General features: G+C 43.0%; 1 protein-coding gene across 1 annotated transcript in view; it reads left to right on the plus strand.

Moving 5' to 3' along the window:
* mylka (myosin, light chain kinase a) overlaps positions 1–20,749 on the plus strand; it is a 93,254-nt gene that overhangs the window by 34,324 nt on the left and 38,181 nt on the right. Inside the window, exons 12-15 of the mRNA XM_055015301.1 lie at positions 2,339–2,461; positions 14,559–14,756; positions 16,798–16,854; positions 17,605–18,303. Of these exons, the coding sequence (XP_054871276.1) occupies positions 2,339–2,461; positions 14,559–14,756; positions 16,798–16,854; positions 17,605–18,303 (1,077 nt within the window). The remainder of the gene's footprint in view (positions 1–2,338; positions 2,462–14,558; positions 14,757–16,797; positions 16,855–17,604; positions 18,304–20,749) is intronic.

Genomic DNA, 20,749 nt, shown 5'->3' on the forward strand with positions numbered 1-20,749 from the left:
TGAAACAGAGGAACTTATCCAGACCACGTGCTACCATGCTAACTAGCAGTAGCTTCATTTCAATACTTATTTTATAAAGTCATCTGACAACAAACATAGCAGTTGAAAACATTCAGACAGATTAATGAAAAAGGATCCTCAGAGAGAAATTACAAGATTGAAAATCTCATTCATCTGTCAGGCAGAGAGAGTCTTCTTCCTGAAGGGGGCGGGGCCAGCAGCAGCTCAATTAAAGCTACAGACACTGAAACATCCATCCATCCATCCATCCATCCATCCATCCATCCATCCATCCATCCATCCATCATCCATCCATCCATCCATCCATCCATGTTCTTCCTCTTATCCGGGGTCGGGTCATGGAGGCAGCAGATGAAGCAGGTCATTCCAGATGTTCCTCCTCCCAGCAACACTTTCCAGCTCTTCCTGGAGGATCCCGAGGTGTTCCCAGGCCAGATGAGATATAGAATCCCTCCAGAAGGTTCTGGGTCTACCCCGGGGTCTCCTCCCAGGCGGATGTGTTCAGAAAACCTCCAAAGATAGTCTCCCTGGAGGATCAGAATCAGATGTCCAAACCTCCTCAACTGGTTCCTTTAGAGGTGAAGGATCAGCAGCTCTACTCTGAGCTCCCTCCAGATGTCTGAGCTTCTCCACCTATCTCTAAGGCTGAGTCCAGACACCCTACAGAGGAAGCTCATTTCAACCGTTTGGATCCATGATCTCATTCTTTGGGTCACTACCCAGAGCTCATGACCATAGGTGAGGGTTGGAACGTAGATGGATGGTAAACTGAGAGCTTCTCCTTGAGGCTCAGCTCCCTCTTCACCATGATGGTTCGATACAACGCCTTCATTACTGCTGACGCCACCAATCCTCCTGTCCATCTCTCGCTTCATTTTCCCATCACTCGTGAACAAGATCCTGAGATACTTGAGCTCCTTCGCTTGGGGAAGCAACTCCCCCCCAACCCAGAGGGAGAAATCCACCGGTTTCCGGCAGAGAACCATCGCCTCAGACTTGGAGGTGCTGATCCACATCCCCGCTGCTTCACACTCGGCTGCTAACTGCTTCAGTGCTGCTGAAGGTCTGTGGAAGCCAACAGAACCACATCATCTGCAAAAAGCAGAGATGTGATGCTGAGGTCCCCAAACCAGACACCGTCCTCACTCCGGCTGCACCTTGAGATCCTGTCCATGAAGACCACAAACAGGATTGGAGACAAGGGGCAGCCCTGGAGGAGTCCAACACACACTGGAAACGTGTCTGACTTTGTGCCGAGTATGTGGACACAGCTCTCACTATGGTTGTACAGGTACCGAATGACTCGTATCAACGAGCCCGGTACCCCATACTCCTTCAGTACCCCCCACAGAGCCTCATGGGGGACACGGTTGTAGGCCTTCTTCAGAACCGCAAAACACATGTAGACTGGCAGGTCGAACTCCCATGCTCCCCTCAGCAGCTCTGCAAGAGTAAAGAGCTGGTCCAACGAGATGTGTCAGCTGAGACAGTCCAACAACGTCCAGAGCCAGTGTTTCCTCTACATTCCTTTAGGAGCAGCAGGCCGCCATTCCTAAAACCTAGCCGCTGCTCCTTCAAGTTTTTTTTCTTTTCTTTGTTTTAATTGTTCCAAATACACCACCGTTGCATGCCTCCACCTTCACAGCAGAATCCTGCACTGTGTCAGGTACTCTTGAGTACTAAGGTAAACTACAGATAACTATCTTGCTCAGTATCTACTCTTGGATACGTCGAGTTAATACAACATTAATTCCTCGCGAGAGCGTGGCCTTGAAAGTGACCAGGTCAGAGAGTCAGAGGAGTATCGTCTTGGAAAATAGGGCAGCGACTTACTGGAGAAAAGTTATTCCCTTAAAATAACTCATAATAGATTTTACAAATTAAATAGACGTTCACAAAATATTGATGTCCAGCTAACGCTACATAACATATCGGTAGCTTCAGTTAATTGGGCCCGGTGCCAGCCCAGTGTCTAACATGAGTAAACTAATCGATAGCATTAAGCTAATATCTACACTCCCTGATGTAACTGCTGACTGCATTTTCAGATGAGCTTGTTCAAATAGTTTTATGTATTTTAATGTTAACTGAAACACTGAAACAGTTTAGTATAAAACCAGGAGTATAGAGTCTGGAGGAATCAGCCATCTCTGACTGAAACACTGAAAGAAACGTTCTGAAAATCTGCTGAAAACAGACACAATATGGAGCTTTAAAGCAGTTGGTTGACGGCAGTGTTCTTCGTGTGTTTCTGCTGTATTTAACTCTTCTTCGTGTGTTTCTGCTGTATTTAAACTCTTCTGTTTCTGTGCTGCAGGCCGACAGCAGGTCAGGCGGTTGGAGGTCAGAACTTTGTGTGAAGCTCCTCGTTTCATCAGCTGCCTCACAGACCTGAAGGTGATGGACGGCAGCAGAGTCGCCATGACGGTGGAGCTGAGCGGTACGAGTGTGTGTGTGTGTGTCTGTGTGTGTCTGTGTGTTAGCTGTGGTATTTCCTGTCTGATCTCAGGGGAGATGGTGGAGATGAGATGAGGACAGATTTACTCTGGACGAGTCCTGCCTCTTCGTTTCCTTTTAGAATATGTGTGTGTGTGTGTATGTGTGTGTGTGTCTGTGTGTTTGTGTGTGTGTTGTGGTTCCACTGATCTAACAGTCCTTACTGGGTTTTTACTCATGAGTTCATTAAAAAAAAAGAACTATAGTGGAAATCTCCATATCATGGACCCAGCAGAGAGAGAGTGTGTGTTTAATGTGTGTGTGTGTGTGTGTGTACATGTGTGTACGTGTGTGTTTAGTGTGTGTGTGCGTGCGTGTGTGTGTGTGTGTGTGTGTGTGTGTGTGTGTGTGTGTGTGTGTGTGTGTTACATAATGATTTTCCACAATGGGTTTTCTCCATATAAGCTGTGGGGATCAGACGTGCTGCTCTCGGCTGTCACTCAGCAGTTTAAAGGATCTCCCTGTTTTTTCTGGAGGTTTATGTGAAACGTGATGCTTGCTGGAAGTTCTCAGTTCTTTTAAAGAACTCATCCATACTGTGGGTTCTAAAATTACTGACAGCCAAATTAAAATACATAATATAATATAATATAATATAATATAATATAATATAATATAATATAATATAATATAATATAATATAATATAATATAATATAATATAATATAGTATAATATAATATAATATAATGACCATAACCCACAATTTGATATATGCATGATAAGACAGATGATACATGCAAAGTACAACTAACATGGAAACTGATTATAGTTTACTGCTATGGTGTACAGCTCTGGTATTAAATATACTACATATATCTACTACATTTATCTCATGGTCATGTTTACATTTCACTCAGTTTAGCTTTTCTTAGTTCTTAGTTGTTGCTTGGCTCTAATTTTGATTCCTTTGTTCTTTTTTGCCCTTTAATATCTTATTTTCTAAGTGTTTATTTAATGTCTACTGTTGCAGGAAGAGAGAGTAATGAAATTTCGATTCTTGGTATGTCATGTACATATTGAAGAATTGACAATAAAGCTGACTTTGACTTTGATTTTGATATATCGCTGGTGATGAATTCAAAAATATGTAGATGAGCAAATCAAGTATAGTGAGGGTGATGCAGAGTAGATTGATGGAAATGGGCAGCTGGAAGCAGTGGGCTGGAGGAAGGTCAGCAGCAGCAGCAGCATCCCACAGATGGAGATTAGGCCAGTTGGTGGGAGAACCACCACAGATCTGAAGCATCCAGCTCTGGGATCAGGGACACTCGGAGAAAGGACACAGGGAGAAACAGAGTGAGTGTAATGCAATAATGGTATATATATATTAAATATAATGGTAGATCGAGAAGGGCTCAGTGCATCCAGAGAGGTCCTCCAGCAGCCTAGGCCTGTAGCAGCAGAAGTAGGGGCAGAACTAAGGGACGTCCAAGAGGAAGACTCCAGCTGACCCCCTCAGGGTCCCCCAGTCAGTCCTAACTATAAGATTTGTCAAAAAGGAAGGTTTTAAGCCTGGTCTTAAAAATAGAGAGGGTGTCCCCCTCCAGAACCCAAAGTGGGAGCTGGTTCCACAGGAGAGAAGCTGATAACTGAAGGCTCTGCCTCACATTCTACTTTTAGAGATTCTAGGAACAACAAGTAAGCCTGCAGTCTGAGAGCCAAGAGTTCTGCTAGGATAATATGGTTCTATCAGGTCTTTAAGATATGATGGAGATTGGTTGTTAAGAGCTTTATATGTCAGAAGAAGGATTTTGAATTCTATTCTAGATTTAACAGGAAGCCAATGAAGAGAAACCAGCATAGGAGAAATATGATCTCTCTTGCTAACTCCCGTCAGTACTCTGGCTGCAGCATTTTGGATCAGCTGTAGATATTTCAGAGAGCTATTGGGACAACCTGATAATAAGGAATTACAGTAGTCAAGCCTAGAAGTAACAAATGCATGGACTAGTTTTTCTGCATCACTCTGAGACAGGATGTTCCTGATTTTTACAACATTTCTCAGGTGGAAAAAGGAAGTCCTACAGATTTGTTTTATGTGTTAGTTAAAGGACATGTCCTGGTCAAAGATAACACCAAGGTTCCTCACAGTAGCACTGGAGGCCAATGTAATGCCATCCAGAGGAACTATATGCTTTGAAAGCAGTTTTCTAAGATGTTTGGGGCCAAATACAATGACTTCAGTCTGGTCTGAATTTAGTAGTAGGAAATTACAGTTCACCCAGGTCTTTATGTCCTTAAGACAATCTTGCAGTCTAGCTAGCTGATTAGTTTCATCTGGCTTCATAGATAAATACAATTGAGGGTCGTCAGCATAACAATGAAAATTAATACAGTGCTTCCGAATAATATTGCCTAAGGGAAGCATGTATAATGTGAACAGTATTGGTCCTAAGACAGAACCCTGAGGAACTCCATGATTAACCCTAGTATGCTCAGAAGAGTCATTTTTGACATGCACAAACTGGAACCTGTCTGATAAGTAGGATTTAAACCAGTCCAGTGCTGTCCCTTTAATGCCAATACAATGTTCTAGTCGTTGTAATAAAAGTTTGTGGTCGATTGTATCGAATGCTGAACTAAGGTCCAATAAAATAAGTATAGAGACCAGTCCATTATCTGACGCTATGAGAAGGTCATTAGTAACTTTCACCAGAGCTGTTTCTGTGCTATGATGCACTCTGAAGCCTGACTGAAACTCTTCAAACAAGCTATTCCTTTGTAAATGTTCACATAATTGATTAGCAACTGTTCTTTCCAGAATTTTAGAGAGAAATGGGAGGTTAGAAATTGGTCTATAGTTGGCTAAAACATCTGGATCTAGAGTGGGCTTTTTAAGTAAAGGTTTGATTACAGCAACCTTAAAAGCCTGTGGTACATAACCTGTTACTAGAGAGAGATTAATCAGATCTAACATTAAGGAATTAATTAAAGGTAAAGCCTCCTTGAACAGTCTAGTTGGGATAGGATCTAAAAGACATGTCGATGGTTTGTGTAACTGCTCCCAAAGTTTTTCTTCTGGTACAGATAAGCCACGCTCCAACTGATGTTTGTCCAGTATTTATTCTTTTCTTTGCCACAGCAAATCTTCTCTTCACCAGCAAACACCGTGAAAAACTAATAGAAAATAATGATACAAACAAAAGTATTTTATCAGCACAAAATAAAAACACAAACCTAAACAAAATGTCAATACAAAATAAAATTACAGTCACATACCGTGTGCACCTTCTGACCAGAAATTCAGGAGTTGTTAAGGTCTTTAAATGTCCTCTTATTATTTCCACTTACGAAGCATCCTCTTTGCCGTGTCTTGCTATATCAGTAGCTCCTTCCAACTCACAGTTTTTTCTAGGTGATCATGTGAACACCGCATGCTGTTCACTAAGCGCAATACACATTTTGACCACTAGGCGCCAATAATATTCCAGAGAATTCACATACATTCAAAACAAAGGTTTTCTCTGCAAAAACACAAAATCTTTACTAAGAAACAGAATCCTGTGCAACAGCTACACTGCCACCAAAATTACAAAGTTGTATTTTCACTCAAAAGCCAAACAAACAAATCAAATCTTGTAATTTTCATGAACCGACAATAAACCGTCAAAAGTTATATGTTGCTTTACTAATATTAACATAATTCACTCTTCGAACAAACAAAACAACACTGTTCTGTGTTTAAGATATCTGATTTTGGTACCTTTACCCTTTCACTAGTGATCTAGGACTCATTCTCAACTAATACCACTAATTTTTGAACTGGTCGCTCAAGAAAGGATGGTTGCTTCAAGCGTTCTCCATTCTTCGCTAAATCTCTTTGTCCGATTTGGACCTTAACCTTTCGCACAAGACCATCATCGTCTTTACTTGCTTCAACCACTCTGGCCAATTTCCACTCATTCCTGGGCGTATTGTCCTCCTTAACAATCACTACATCCCCCACTTGCACATTTCTTTTGGATCCATGCCACTGTTGTCTTAAGCTTATGTTGACCAGGTATTCTTTGCGCCACCTGCTCCAGAATTGTTCTGAAAGGTATTGCACTCTCCGCCACCTCTTTCTGGCATACAAATCTTCTCTGACAAAATTGCCAGGAGGTGGAAGGGGCAGAGACGTCTTCATAGTGAGTAAATGATTAGGTGTCAAAGGCTCAACACTTTTGGGGTCATTGATTGTATTTGTGGTGAGTGGGCGACTGTTTACAATCGACATGGCCTCATAGAAGAATGTTCTCAGTGAAGTGTCATCTAGTCTTCCTATGGCTTGTGCCAAGACAGAGCTCATTACGCTCCGCACCGTCCGAATTTGGCGTTCCCAAACGCCGCCCCTGTGGCTTGCTTCAGGAACGTTCATTAGGAAGTCACATTGGTTTTTAGCCAGATAGGTAGTAATTCTCTCTTTGTCTAGCTCCAGCAGACATTTCTCCATCTCATTCCTTGCCCCGACAAAATTTGTACCTTGGTCGGATCGAATCTGTCTCACTGCTCCTCTGATTGCTATGAAGCATCTCAAAGCATTTATAAATGCATCAGTGGTGAGATCTTCCAGCATCTCAATATGAATGGCTCTGGAGCTTAAACACGTAAACAACAGGCCATATCTTTTACATTCTTTCCGACCTTGTTTAGTGAAAAAAGGTCCAAAACAGTCAAGTCCAGTGTATGAGAAAGGGGGTGAAGGATCTACTCGGTCAACTGGCAAGTCTGCCATACGCTGTTCTTCAGTTGGTCCCCGCACCTTTCTGCAAATGACACAACATTTGATATGCTTGGCCACTACCTTACTGGCACTTATTATCCAATATCCGTTGGCCCTGAGTTCATTCAATGTTTGGCCTCGGCCTTGGTGTTGAGTTTTCTTGTGACAGTGATCAAGTATCAATTGTGTGACAATGCCTTCCTTAGGAAGGATTACTGGATGTTTCAGCACAAATGATGCAGAGGACTTTCTCAACCGCCCTCCGACCCGAAGCAGGTCATTCACAAGGATGGGATCAAGTTGGTACATCTTATGAGTTTTTGGTAGCTCAGCTGATTTCTGACTGAACCACTTCAGCTCCTCTTCAAAAGCTTCTCTTTGTGCTGCCTGGATAAGTGCCAGAGCAGCCATTTTTCTTTCTTCCACACTAATGGGCCCTGACTGGTCTCTCTTTGCCCATCTTTTAATTCGTGCAACAACATTGAGGGCTGTATTCCAGTCAGAGAATCTTGAGAGCCTGTCAAGAAAGCTGTCCTTTTCAAGAGTATCTGTCTTCAGGACCTTTACCTCTGGGTCACCTACGAGAAGCTCTGGGGAATGTTGGTTTGTGACAATTTCCCTGTCCCATAAAAACTTTGGTCCAGTGAGCCAGTTGGAGTTAATCAGGTCTGCCACCTTGAGACCCCTAGACGCATGATCTGCTGGATTTTGATCATTTTCAATGTAGAACCATTTTCTTGGATCTGTAGCATCTCTTATTTTCTGGACACGATTAGCGACAAAAACATGAAAGCGGCGAGCTTCATTCTTGATGTACCCAAGCACCACCTTTGAATCTGTCCAGAAAAACTCCTCATCTATATTAAGTTCAAGCTCTGCTCTGAGGAAGCTACTGACTGCAGCAGAAACTGCAGCTGCAGTGAGCTCAAGGCGTGGGATGGTGACAATGTTAGTGGGTGCCACTCGGGCCTTACCCATGACCAGTGCACAATGTACTTGTTCATCAGCAACAATCCTGATATATGAACATTGTCCATAACCGCTGCTGCTAGCATCTGAAAAATGATGCAACTCAATTTTCTGTATTGTGCCTAGGTTCTCTGGTGTGAGACATCTTGATATTTTAATGTTTTGAAGATTCTCCAAGTCAAGTAGCCATGCTTCCCACTTGGGCTTCAGTTCAGGGGGAACAGACTCGTCCCATCCAACACCTCGTCTGCACATTGCTTGCAGCACTTGTTTTCCAGTCAGGATGTAGGGAGACAAAAATCCTAATGGGTCGTACACACTTGCGACTGTCGCTAGGATTCCTCGCCGTGTGGCTGTCTTTTCTTTGAAAGAGACACTGAATGAAAACACATCAGCCTTGACGTTCCACTTAATTCCTAAGACACTCTGCATGGGAACCTCACTGTAGTTGAGATTTACATCTTTCCTGTCGCTGGCGCGTTCGGACTCTGGAATCGCATCCAGGACCTCTTTGTTGCTGCACACAAATTTGTGCAAGCGCAGTTTTCCTTTGGCACACATTTCTCGTGCTTCATTAATCAGCTGTTTTGCCTTTTCAACTGACTCAACGCTGATGAGCCCGTCATCCACATAGAAATTTTTGCGAATGAAGCTGGCTGCCAAAGGGTAGTCCTTTTCGTATTCAGTAGCAAGATGTTTCATGCCATAGTTAGCACATCCTGGAGATGATGCTGCTCCAAAAACATGCACTCGCATGCGATATTCCTTGGGTTCAGTGTCTGTGTTCCCATTTTTCCACCACAAGAACCTGAGGAAATCCCGATCTTCTTGGCTGACATGGAAGCGGTGGAACATCTTCTCCACGTCACACATGATTGCGATTTGGTGCTCGCGAAATCTGCACAATACCCCAGCCAGGGCATTGATTAAATCAGGTCCTGTGAGTAGGTGGTCATTTAGAGAAGTACCTTCAAATCTGGCAGAGCAATCGAAGACAACTCTAATTTTCTCTGGCTTCCTAGGATGGTACACCCCATGGTGTGGAATGTACCATATGTTGCCATCTTTTGGTGTGCCATCTGCTTCTTCCACATCACCATCTTCAAAGACACCATCCATAAATTTGACATAATCCTCTTTGTACTTGGGAATTTTCTCCAGTTTCCTTTTCAAATGCTTCAGTCGAACTATAGCGAGCTGCTTGTTCATGGGAAGCTGAGGACGATCTCTGAAGGGTAGAGGCATTTCCAGATGTCCTTCCTTATTATGGTGAATCTTTTCATTCAGGAACTGAATAAACTGGATGTCCTCTTGAGAAATATTTCCTTTTCTAGGATTTGTGTCCAGAAAGTCTGTTTCCAATGCTTTGATCACAGAACCAGGTGTGATGGATGGAAGCTCTTTTACAGAGATGCGATGGCAGACACCTGTCACACCCATTAAACTGTTCCATGGCTTAATGGATCCCACAATACTCCAGCCTAAGTCAGTCTTCACTGCATATGGATCATAATCTTGTCCCGATATAACTTTCCTTGGCTTCAGAGCTCTTGCACAGTCATAGCCAATCAGGAGTCCTGCAGGACAGTCCAACAGATCTGTCATTTCTTCTGCGATGCTGAGAAGGTGAGTCCACCCTCTCGCTGTCTCACTGGTTGGAATACTATTCTGCTCAAGTGGGATGTATTTTCGTGTGTACGTGGATGGCAAGTCAATGTACTCTTGTGAATAGTACCCTCTTACTCTCAGTCCATCCACCTTTTGGCAATCTTCAATCAAACTTCTGTCAGTCATTGTTGTCAACTTTAACTTAACAGGTTTTGTGACTGCTTGAATTCTTTCACAAATGTCTTGGCTGATAAATGTATTACTGCTCTGAGTGTCCAGTAGTGCATATACCAATGTTTCTGGACTATTCTCTGCTGCACAAGAGAGCCACACTGGAACAATCATTGAAGTACAATCACTGCTGCCCACTCTCACACTGCATGAGACAGTGGAAGCCTTTTCCTCTTGTGGTGGTGTTTCAGGTTTTTCATCTTGAAGACGTTCTTCGTGAAGTGGAGTGGGGTGGCTTCTCCTGCAAATATTGCAAGTGACTCTCTGCCGACAGTTTTTGGAGATATGGCCGACTCTGAGGCAACCAAAGCACATATTGTTGTCAATGATGAATTTTTTCTTTCTTTCTAGAGGCATTGCTGCAAATTTTTCACATTTATAGATGAAATGATGTTGTTGGCAGCAAATACATTCAATTGGCTTTTTTTTCACAGTTGCCGAAGAGCTAGGTTTGGAGCCTTTGTCACCCTGTGATGTACCAGTGGCCTTTGAAGTGGCCTTTGGATTTTTGGTCATCCTCGTAGATGTAGCCATAACGCTGGCTTTGACACGTTTCTGTTCTTTCCCAGGTTTTTCGCACGTGTGCTTTAATGCATACAGGGAGGAAACTGGATTGCATGCTACGCGTGCCTCTTCAGCCACAAAGTCTGCAAATTCCTTGAAACTTGGATATGGCATCCCCTCATCCAGTGTCTTAGTGACATACCGGTTCCAGCGGAGTGTTACCCAGTCAGGAAGTTTCAGTAATAATTTTTGGTTTTCCTCACAATCATCTAAAACCCTGAGACCTTGCACATGGGGCATTGCATTCTTACAAGAGATGAGAAAATCACTAAACTCCCTTAATTTGATAGATTCTTTAGGTCCAATCTTTTGCCAGCTGCTCAGTTTTCCCCGGAATGCTCTTTGAACTACGAAAGGGTGGCCATAGCGTTTGTTTAAGGCATCCCAAGCCTGTGTGTATGCTTCCTCATCACTTCGGTAAAACGTTCCTTCTAACACACAAAGTGCTTCTCCACCTATGTATTTCTTCAAATAGAACAGCTTATGTGCTGGATTTGTACAACTTGTCTCTATTAGAGCCTTAAAGCTGGTGCTCCACTCAGTGAATTTAAGTGGATCTCCTGTGAACATGAACGGTTCTGGTGCTGGAAGTCTAGTCACTGCCAAGGATTCCTTCAATGCTTGAACTAATGAGACTTCGCTTTCCTTTGGCTCTAATTTCCTATCAGAGTAGTTAGGAAATGGGACACTTTGAGGGATCTGTTTGCATTTAGTGTCAGAGTGCGAAGGGGCAAATGTGTTGTGATGCTGAGCTGAACACTGACTTAGAGGCAGAATGCCTTTTACTTCAGTATCTCTTCTTTCAGCATTCACTTTTGATTCCTCTTCAGCATACACATTGTATTCAGCCTCGATGGCTTCGAGGTCCCTTTGATTTTCCAGCATTTTTAGCCTCTCTTGCTGAGCTAGCACCTCCTTCCTCTGGACAGAGATTTCTATTTCCCTGTTTATTTCAGCCCATTTTGATGCCAACCGGGCAGCTGCATCTGCCTTCTTTACAGATACATGACTTCCTTGCAGGCTATGGCTTTGCTGACTACTTTGTCCAGCTCTAGACACAGTTGATCCATAAATTGACCTTGCATCTTCTCTTTGGAGTAACTGCAGGAGTGATTCTTTCACAGCCACTGTATCAAACTCCTTGGTGTCAACATCTGCATACCGCCTTTTTAGAAGTACGGTAACTTCAGTGGTAACTGAAGTGCAGCTATCCATTTTCCTTCTTATATCTTGAGATGGCGTGGTCAGTGTCCGTAAACTCTCATATTCTTGCTTTAGTTCTGACTCACATTTTTCAACTGACCTGATCATTTCACCTAACTCGGCTTTAGAGCATTCTACCTTAAGTTTAGATCTAATCAGCTGAACCTCTATCTTGAAGTTTAAATATATTGACATAAACTTTTTTTCTTTTCTAGTTATTTCACTACTTTTGAACTCAAGCATTTTTTCGGTAGGATGTTTTTCCCTTTCTGATCGCCTCACCTCTGTTTCAACTTGAGATGGTGGCTGTGGCAGCCCTATCTTGTGTATTTCAAGGTCTGCGCAAATTTCGCCTATGCGAGCCTCAATATCCTGTCTTTCTGAGTCTCCAAGTTCAGTTCCTAATTTCTCCTCTAGCTGTGCCTTCTCATCTGCTAGCGCTTTAAGTACCTGCTCTAAGACACGAGTTTCTGATGTGCTCTGCTCCATTTTCAAAACAGACTTAAACTCTAACTCTAACACCTCTGCAATACTAAAATAAAAGGAAACTTAACAAAACAACCAGAACGCAATATCAATTACCAAACACGTTACACACTTCTATTAAAATTACAACACTTGCAGAACACAATTTTACCTTAATCTTTACACACTTAAAAGCTACAGTCTGACCTGATATCCCAAAGGTGTTGTATCTTATTGCACAACTGCACTGTCCTTTAACTTTGCTTGGCTCCTCTTCAGTTGAACTTGATTAGGCAATTGTAGCTCAGATGTGAAGCAAAAGCAGGAATATGCAGGCAGGTCTTCAGTATGGGCTGCTGTAATGAAGTCCTTGAAACATGGTCATGCAGATCAGCTTGCTGCTCACTGGGACGAATGGCCACGTTTTTCACTGGGACGAATGGCAACGTTTTTCACTGTAACTGCTCCCAAAGTTTTTCTTCTGGTACAGATAAGCCACGCTCCAACTGATGTTTGTCCAGTATTTATTCTTTTCTTTGCCACAGCAAATCTTCTCTTCACCAGCAAACACCGTGAAAAACTAATAGAAAATAATGATACAAACAAAAGTATTTTATCAGCACAAAATAAAAACACAAACCTAAACAAAATGTCAATACAAAATAAAATTACAGTCACATACCGTGTGCACCTTCTGACCAGAAATTCAGGAGTTGTTAAGGTCTTTAAATGTCCTCTTATTATTTCCACTTACGAAGCATCCTCTTTGCCGTGTCTTGCTATATCAGTAGCTCCTTCCAACTCACAGTTTTTTCTAGGTGATCATGTGAACACCGCATGCTGTTCACTAAGCGCAATACACATTTTGACCACTAGGCGCCAATAATATTCCAGAGAATTCACATACATTCAAAACAAAGGTTTTCTCTGCAAAAACACAAAATCTTTACTAAGAAACAGAATCCTGTGCAACAGCTACACCTAAGACAGAACCCTGAGGAACTCCATGATTAACCCTAGTATGCTCAGAAGAGTCATTTTTGACATGCACAAACTGGAACCTGTCTGATAAGTAGGATTTAAACCAGTCCAGTGCTGTCCCTTTAATGCCAATACAATGTTCTAGTCGTTGTAATAAAAGTTTGTGGTCGATTGTATCGAATGCTGAACTAAGGTCCAATAAAATAAGTATAGAGACCAGTCCATTATCTGACGCTATGAGAAGGTCATTAGTAACTTTCACCAGAGCTGTTTCTGTGCTATGATGCACTCTGAAGCCTGACTGAAACTCTTCAAACAAGCTATTCCTTTGTAAATGTTCACATAATTGATTAGCAACTGTTCTTTCCAGAATTTTAGAGAGAAATGGGAGGTTAGAAATTGGTCTATAGTTGGCTAAAACATCTGGATCTAGAGTGGGCTTTTTAAGTAAAGGTTTGATTACAGCAACCTTAAAAGCCTGTGGTACATAACCTGTTACTAGAGAGAGATTAATCAGATCTAACATTAAGGAATTAATTAAAGGTAAAGCCTCCTTGAACAGTCTAGTTGGGATAGGATCTAAAAGACATGTCGATGGTTTGGATGTAGAAACTATTGAAATGAGTTCAGAGAGATGTATGGGAGTGAAAAATTCTAAATATCCATCTGGTCTTACAGCCAATTCTAAAGCATCTGTACTTGATGATACATCTGTGACATTTGTAGGAAGGGCCAGATTAATTTTTTCTCTAATTGTAATAATTTTATTTGTACAGAAGCTCATGAAGTCGTCACTGCTCAGAGCTAAAGGAATACAAGGTTGAACAGAGCTCTGGCTCTGGGGCCTAATGTAATATAATATAATATAATATAATATAATATAATATAATATAATATAATATAATATAATATAATATAATATAATATAATATAATATAATATAATATAATATAATATAATATAAAATAATATAATATAATTACACATATATAACTAGTCATTTACTAGTTGGATACTAGCCAGATACTAGTCAGCTCCTAGTCAGTTACTAGTCAGATACTTGTCAGGTACTACTCAGATACTAGCTTTTCTGATCAGATGTATTGATGAAGCTGTTCTGATCAGATGTATCAATAACCCTTTTTTCTGATCAGACGTATTGATGACCCTATTCTGATCAGACGTATTGATGAAACTGTTCTGATCAGATATATTGATGAAGCTCTTCTGATCAGATGTATTGATGAAGCTGTTCTGATCAGACGTATTGATGAAGCTGTTCTGATCAGACGTATTGATGACCCTCTGGTCTTCAGGTCACCCTCCTCCAGATGTGTTGTGGCTTCATGATGGGCAGGAGGTGAAGGAGTCGGAAGACTTCCATCTGCTGAGGGAGGAGAACCGCTGCACTCTGCTGATCCAGGAGGTTTTCCCCGAGGACACTGGTACCTACAGCTGCCGGGCATGGAACCACTACGGGGAGGACCGGACCGAGTCCCGGCTCACCGTGGAGGGTACTAGCATACAGAACAACAGATTTAGGAGGAAAATAAAGTATGAAGATAAGCTAACCCTCCTCCTTCCACCAGCAGCAGTCCTCACGTCTCCTTCAGCACCATTTACTGAAACCAGCTGACTGTACTGGGTCAGTCTGGTCTCAGACAGCTGCTCTAGGTGGCGCTGCATCCTCACTTATTTGCTATTTGGGACCACAACTAAGTTGTGTCAAGTATTTTGACTGAATTTGAGAATTTCATGTATTTTCAGACCTGAGTATTTTGGTGTTTCCACCCTAGTGTGCTGCTTGTGTTCCTTCCTCCTTTGGTCTGGTTTCCCTTCTCTTTGTTTTCCCTCCTCTTTGGTCTGTTTTCTGTCCACGTTTGGACTGTTTTCCCTCTTCTTTGGTCTGTTTTCCATCCTCTTTGGACTGTTTTCCATCCTCTTTGGTTTGTTTTCCCTCCTCCTTTGGTCTGTTTTCTCTCCTCTTTGGTCTATTTTCCCTCCTCTTTGGACTGTTTTCCATCCTCTCTGGACTGTTTTCCCTCCTCCTATGGTCCGTTTTCCCCCCTCTTTGATCTGTTTTCTATCCTCTTTGGACTTTTTTCCCTCCTCTTTGGTCTGTTTTCTGTCCTCTTTGGACTGTCTTCCCTCCTCTTTGGTCTGTTTCCCCTCCTCTTTGGTGTGTTTTCTCTCCTCTTTAGTCTGTTTTCCCTCCTCTTTGGACTGTTTTCTGTCCTCTTTGAAATGTTTTCCCTCCTCTTTGGACTGTTTTCCCTCCTCTTTGGATGGCCCTATGAGTCTCTCCAGTCAGTTTCCTGTTTGTTTCCTTCATGTTCACCTGCCTGATGCTCCTGCTACGTCTGCTTTGGGTTTTTGGGTTTTTTGAATCCTGTTTTGTCCTCTTTGTTCCCCTTCTGCCAGTCTGTCTGGTCTCCATGTCTTTTTGTAGTTTTTTGGATCCCTTAGTTTGGATTGCTTCTCTGTTCTTACTCCCGGTTCTGACCCGGCTCTGAGCTGTGGTGGTACTGGGAGCTCTGAATGTTCTTGTTTCTGGTTCTGACCCGGCTCTGAGCTGTGGTGGTACTGGGAGCTCTGATTGTTCTTGCTCCTGGTTCTGCTGCAGAGCCTCAGGATGGCATCCAGCCCTGGTTCATCACCAAACCCAAAGCTGTGATCGCTGTCGTGGGCCAACACGTCCTCCTGTCCTGCGCCATCGCCGGAGACCCGTTTCCTCAGTACACCTGGACCAGAACGGACCAGATCCGACCCCTGACCTCCGGAGGAGACTTTGAGCTGCTGCAGAAAGAGGACGTGGTCTCTCTGCTGATCAGGTCCAGATTCTGTTCAGATCAGAATCAGAACTCAGACCATAGAGAGAAGCCCTGACTCAATGTGTTGTGTTTGTTCTCCATCAGACGAGTGAAGCACCATCACGCTGGAGAATACCTGATCAGCCTGAGGTGATTACCGCTGACCTACTTCACGCTGCCGTCCATATACTGTATATACGCCCCTATAAATAGAAGAGACAGCAGCATTCAAAAATAATCCTCAGTGATCTACAGCGAGGATTAACGTTGCCTCCCCCATCACAATCCATCATCTATCAGAGGCAGCCTGTTTATCTCCATCACTGCTTCATCCAGGAGTTGCTGCTCAGCAAGGTCATGGAGCTCCTGACCACATCTGAAACCTACAGCTCCTTTAGAACAGCCTGAGACACACAGTCAGGACAATATGTGCAGCAAAGCAAGAAAAAGCACAGGATGACAACTGACAGCATTGCATTCTAAATATGAGAGGAACCTAGAGCCAGAGAACACAGAGATGTTTCCTCAGAGTTAATGGAGGAGTACAGTTGTTCCAAAGCTTCAGAGCTGCAGAAACAGAGGTGTCTTTAAAAATCTCTGGGTTTCCTTCAGAGTCAGAAGCATCTCATGGAAAGACGGAGAGAATTTCTCTGTTTTTTCTTTGAAGCGACAGCAGCAGTTTAAAGAACAGCTGCTGGTTGGGTTTCGGGTCTAACGGGATTAACACATTCTGTTGTTTCTGCAGGAACAGTGTTGGAGGATGCAGCGCTATGGCTCGTCTGGCTGTCTCTGCAGCACACAGGTGAGTCACATGACACACCTGCAGCAGGGGGCAGGGCCTGATGTCACCTTTGTGAACCAGAGCTCCAACTGTTTATTCTGATCATTGATTATTCACACATTAGTAGTAAATAAAAACAGTCTGAGCTCTGTGGTTACAACACAACTCTTTAAGATGACAAACATTACTGATTGCTGATTGATTACTGATTGATTATTGATTGATTATTGGCAGTTATCTCCATCTGGATCATCACTTAGCACTAAATTTATACATTTAAGGAAAAAAAACTTCTAAACTAAGAAAAACAAATCAAATAACTCCAAAATAAGTAGAACAAACGGTGGATGTATTGAAAATGGTGATTATTTTAAAAAGCATTTTTTAAAATATAATCTAATTGTCCAGCAAGAATTAAATGTTGTCTTAAAAATCTTAAGTTATCCCAGTTAGACACGAGCATTAATCTGTCTGTATCAAACTGACCAATTAGATTCAGTGTGATCAAACTGTCAGAATAAACCAGCAGACAGAGGACTTGGAACAGTGGGAGAGATGGGAGGAAGATGAGGATGAAGAGTGTGTCCTGATCTCTGGTTTCACTTTTTTTACATCAGTGTGTGTGTGTTCGGTCTGTTCATGCCCATATAAGGACAGCTGAGTCACTTCTGATGTAACGTGAACAATTAGAGTGGAGGTCCTCCCCCGGCTGTGGGGGCGGGGCCTGACTCCTCAGGGTTTAACCAGCTCTGTTCATTCTCTGTGTGACAGCCAGCCCTGCAGGAGGAGGAGAGGAGCACTCAGCCATCAGCAGATCTGTAGGTCAGCAGGAGGCCCACCAGGATCCCTGTGAGAAGAAGGAGGAGGACCAGGACTCTGCTGCTCCCCGAGGCCTCCTCAGACGCTGCGTGGAAACCAGGGAACGAGGCGAGGAGGAGCTGCGACAGAGGGAGGCGCAGCAGCTGGACTTTCGCTCGCTGCTGGGACGCCGAGCTTGTCAGAACCTCCAGCAGGCAGAGGAGCAGCAGCTCATGGATTTTAAGGCCAACCTGAAGGGGGTGAAGCCCAAGGCGGAGGAGAAGACCAGCTCCTCGCAGCAGGTCGACTTCCGCAGCGTGTTGGGGAAGAAGGGCGCCGCCAGCAGCAACGGCAACAAGCCGGCCGAGACGCCCGGGAAGAACGCCGCCGACTTCCGCTCCGTCCTCACCAACAAGAAGAAGCCCGGCGGCCCGGAGAAGAACGGGGAGAAGGTGAACAACAACTGCGTGGATGGAGTGATTAACGAGAAGAAGAATGCCGCCGGAGGAGGGCCGGCGCCGGAGTTCATGGAGAAGCTGAGCGATGTGATGGTGCTGGATGGCCAGCGGCTGCGGCTGCAGTGTCGCCTCACCAACGCAGATGCCAGCGTCTCCTGGACGCTGGACGGGAAGATCATCAAGCCTTCCAAGTTCATCGTGCTCGCCAGTGAAGGTCAGAGGTCACACACTGAAACAGGAAGCTAGAGGTGCACAGGTAGTCAGAGCATTCATAGATCAGTTAGAACCTTCTCATAACGTGTCCTGAACCCTCAGCCACAGACCTGAGGTGCTCAGATGTTTAGATGTTTGTTCTGCTGTGGAGCTCAGAGGACTCTATTCATAGAACAGATGTGAAACAGTAGAACTGCTGGAGGCAGGATGTGATGCTGGTATTCAACAGATCGCTTTACACAGAACACACACCGCCTCCTTAGCTGCACTCATGAGGTCCGTTCTCGCAGTCACCATAAGGAGACACTGAGCATGTTTACTATTATTACTATCTATCCGCCCTTACCCATCTAAACCATCTGATCTATCTAAACTCCTGCTGCTCTGTGGAACCAGAGAGAACTCAGAGACAAACACAAATAATAAATGTTTATTTCATGATTTATTGTACGTCAATGTTTAACTCTGAACTGATGTTGTCTCCTCATACTTCTATGGAGGTTCTCAGTCATCCAGGTCCTGGTGATGGTAGGAGCTTCAGGGGAAACATCTTCCAGAAACTCCAGTTGGCATTAAAGTCCAAAACTAGACATTCTCCACTTTTATTCATTCCAAACCAACAGCATCTGTTATGAACTTAAATTTCTTGAAGCTGATAAGCTGCTGATAATTTCTACTTTTGTGTGATGCAGATTTTAGGTTGGTTAATGAGCAGCTTGTTTACATGGAACCAGACCCAGCAGGGGGCGCTGTGGTACAGATTATCACAGCTGTATTATTATTTCCTGTGTGGTTGTACAGTTTATTCTATCATTAATCTGCTTTAATTTCTGACCTGATGAGAAACACATGAAGAGTTTGAGCTACAGATGATGTTTCTCTGCGTATAAAATGGTTTCCTGTTATTATCCTGTTATGTTTAGGTCCGGTGCGATTCTGTCCAGAGTCAGCAAGTTTTCAGTAAATGTACTCTTGTATTTCTGATCTGCAGGAGGAGGTTGGGGTGGATGGAGGGCAAACACAGTCCAGGACTCCTTTATGGTTTAGCCAACAAACATTGAGGTTCAGGGAAAGATTGTGGCTTGTGTCAGTAACCATTTTACCAATTTCAGTCTCCCAAAACTGGTCACAGTTGTGTTTCTTTGAAAGCGTGTTTGCTGTGTCAGATGTGATTAGCTGATTTACTGTTGAGCACTGTGACCTTCACCAGTTGGTTCCAACGCTGGTTAGCTGCTGAAGCTAACATGTTGCTCAACTCTACTTTACCTGAGGTTGTAAAGCAGTGAGGTGAATATGAGACATCTGTTAAAACCAGCACAGTTTGGTAATGTTTGGACCTGGACAATGAAAATAAGGTTGTTTGTTGGAATAAACACACATGGGAACAGCTCATCACAACGACAGGATCTATTTCCACTCAGTCTGTTAAAGGTAAACGACAGATAATGACCTAGAAACTAGTTTAAAAACAGCCCACAACTCGTCTAAAAACAGCCCACAACTAGTCTAAAACCAGCCCACAACTAGTCTAAAACCAGCCCACAACTAGTCTGAAACCAGCCCACAACTAGTCTGAAACCGGCCCACAACTAGTCTAAAACCGGCCCACAACTAGTCTTAAACCAGCCCACAACTAGTCTGAAACCAGCCCACAACTAGTCTGAAACCAGCCCACAACTAGTCGAATACTAGTCAGAAACTACACTAAAACCAGCCCACAACTAGTCTGAAACCAGCCCACAACTAGTCGAATACTAGTCAGAAACTAGTCTAAGACCAGACATAAGCTAATCTAGAGCTAGTCTAATACTAGTCAGAAACTAGTCTGACTAGACATAAGCTAATCTAGAACTAGTCTAATACTAGTCAGAAACAAGTCTAAGACCAGACGTAAGCTAATCTAGAACTAGTCTAATACTAGTCAGAAACTAGTGTAAGGCCAGACAGAAACTAGTCTAACAATAGTCAGAAACTAATCTAGCACTAGTCTAATACTAGTCTTAAACCAGTCTAATACTGGTCAGAAACTAGTCTAAGACCAGACATAAACTAATCTAGAACTAGTCTAATACTGGTCAGAAACTAGTCTAAGACCAGACATAAACTAATCTAGAACTAGTCTAATACTAGTCAGAAACTAGTGTCAGTTTAAATCTGGTTTACCACTGGTTTTATCTCAGTATAAATCTGGTTTACCACTGGTTTTATCTCAGTTTAAATCTGGTTTACCACTGGTTTTATCTCAGTTTAAATCTGGTTTACCACTGGTTTTATCTCAGTTTAAATCTGGTTTACCACTGGTTTTATCTCAGTTTAAATCTGGTTTACCACTGGTTTCATCTTCATTTAAATCTGGTTTGCCACTGATTTTATCTCAGTTTAAATCTGGTTTACCACTGATTTTATCTCAGTTTAAATCTGGTTTACCACTGGTTTTATCTCAGTTT

The sequence above is a fragment of the Amphiprion ocellaris genome, chromosome 11 (genome assembly GCF_022539595.1).
Source record: "Amphiprion ocellaris isolate individual 3 ecotype Okinawa chromosome 11, ASM2253959v1, whole genome shotgun sequence".
Classification (NCBI taxonomy): domain Eukaryota; kingdom Metazoa; phylum Chordata; class Actinopteri; family Pomacentridae; genus Amphiprion; species Amphiprion ocellaris.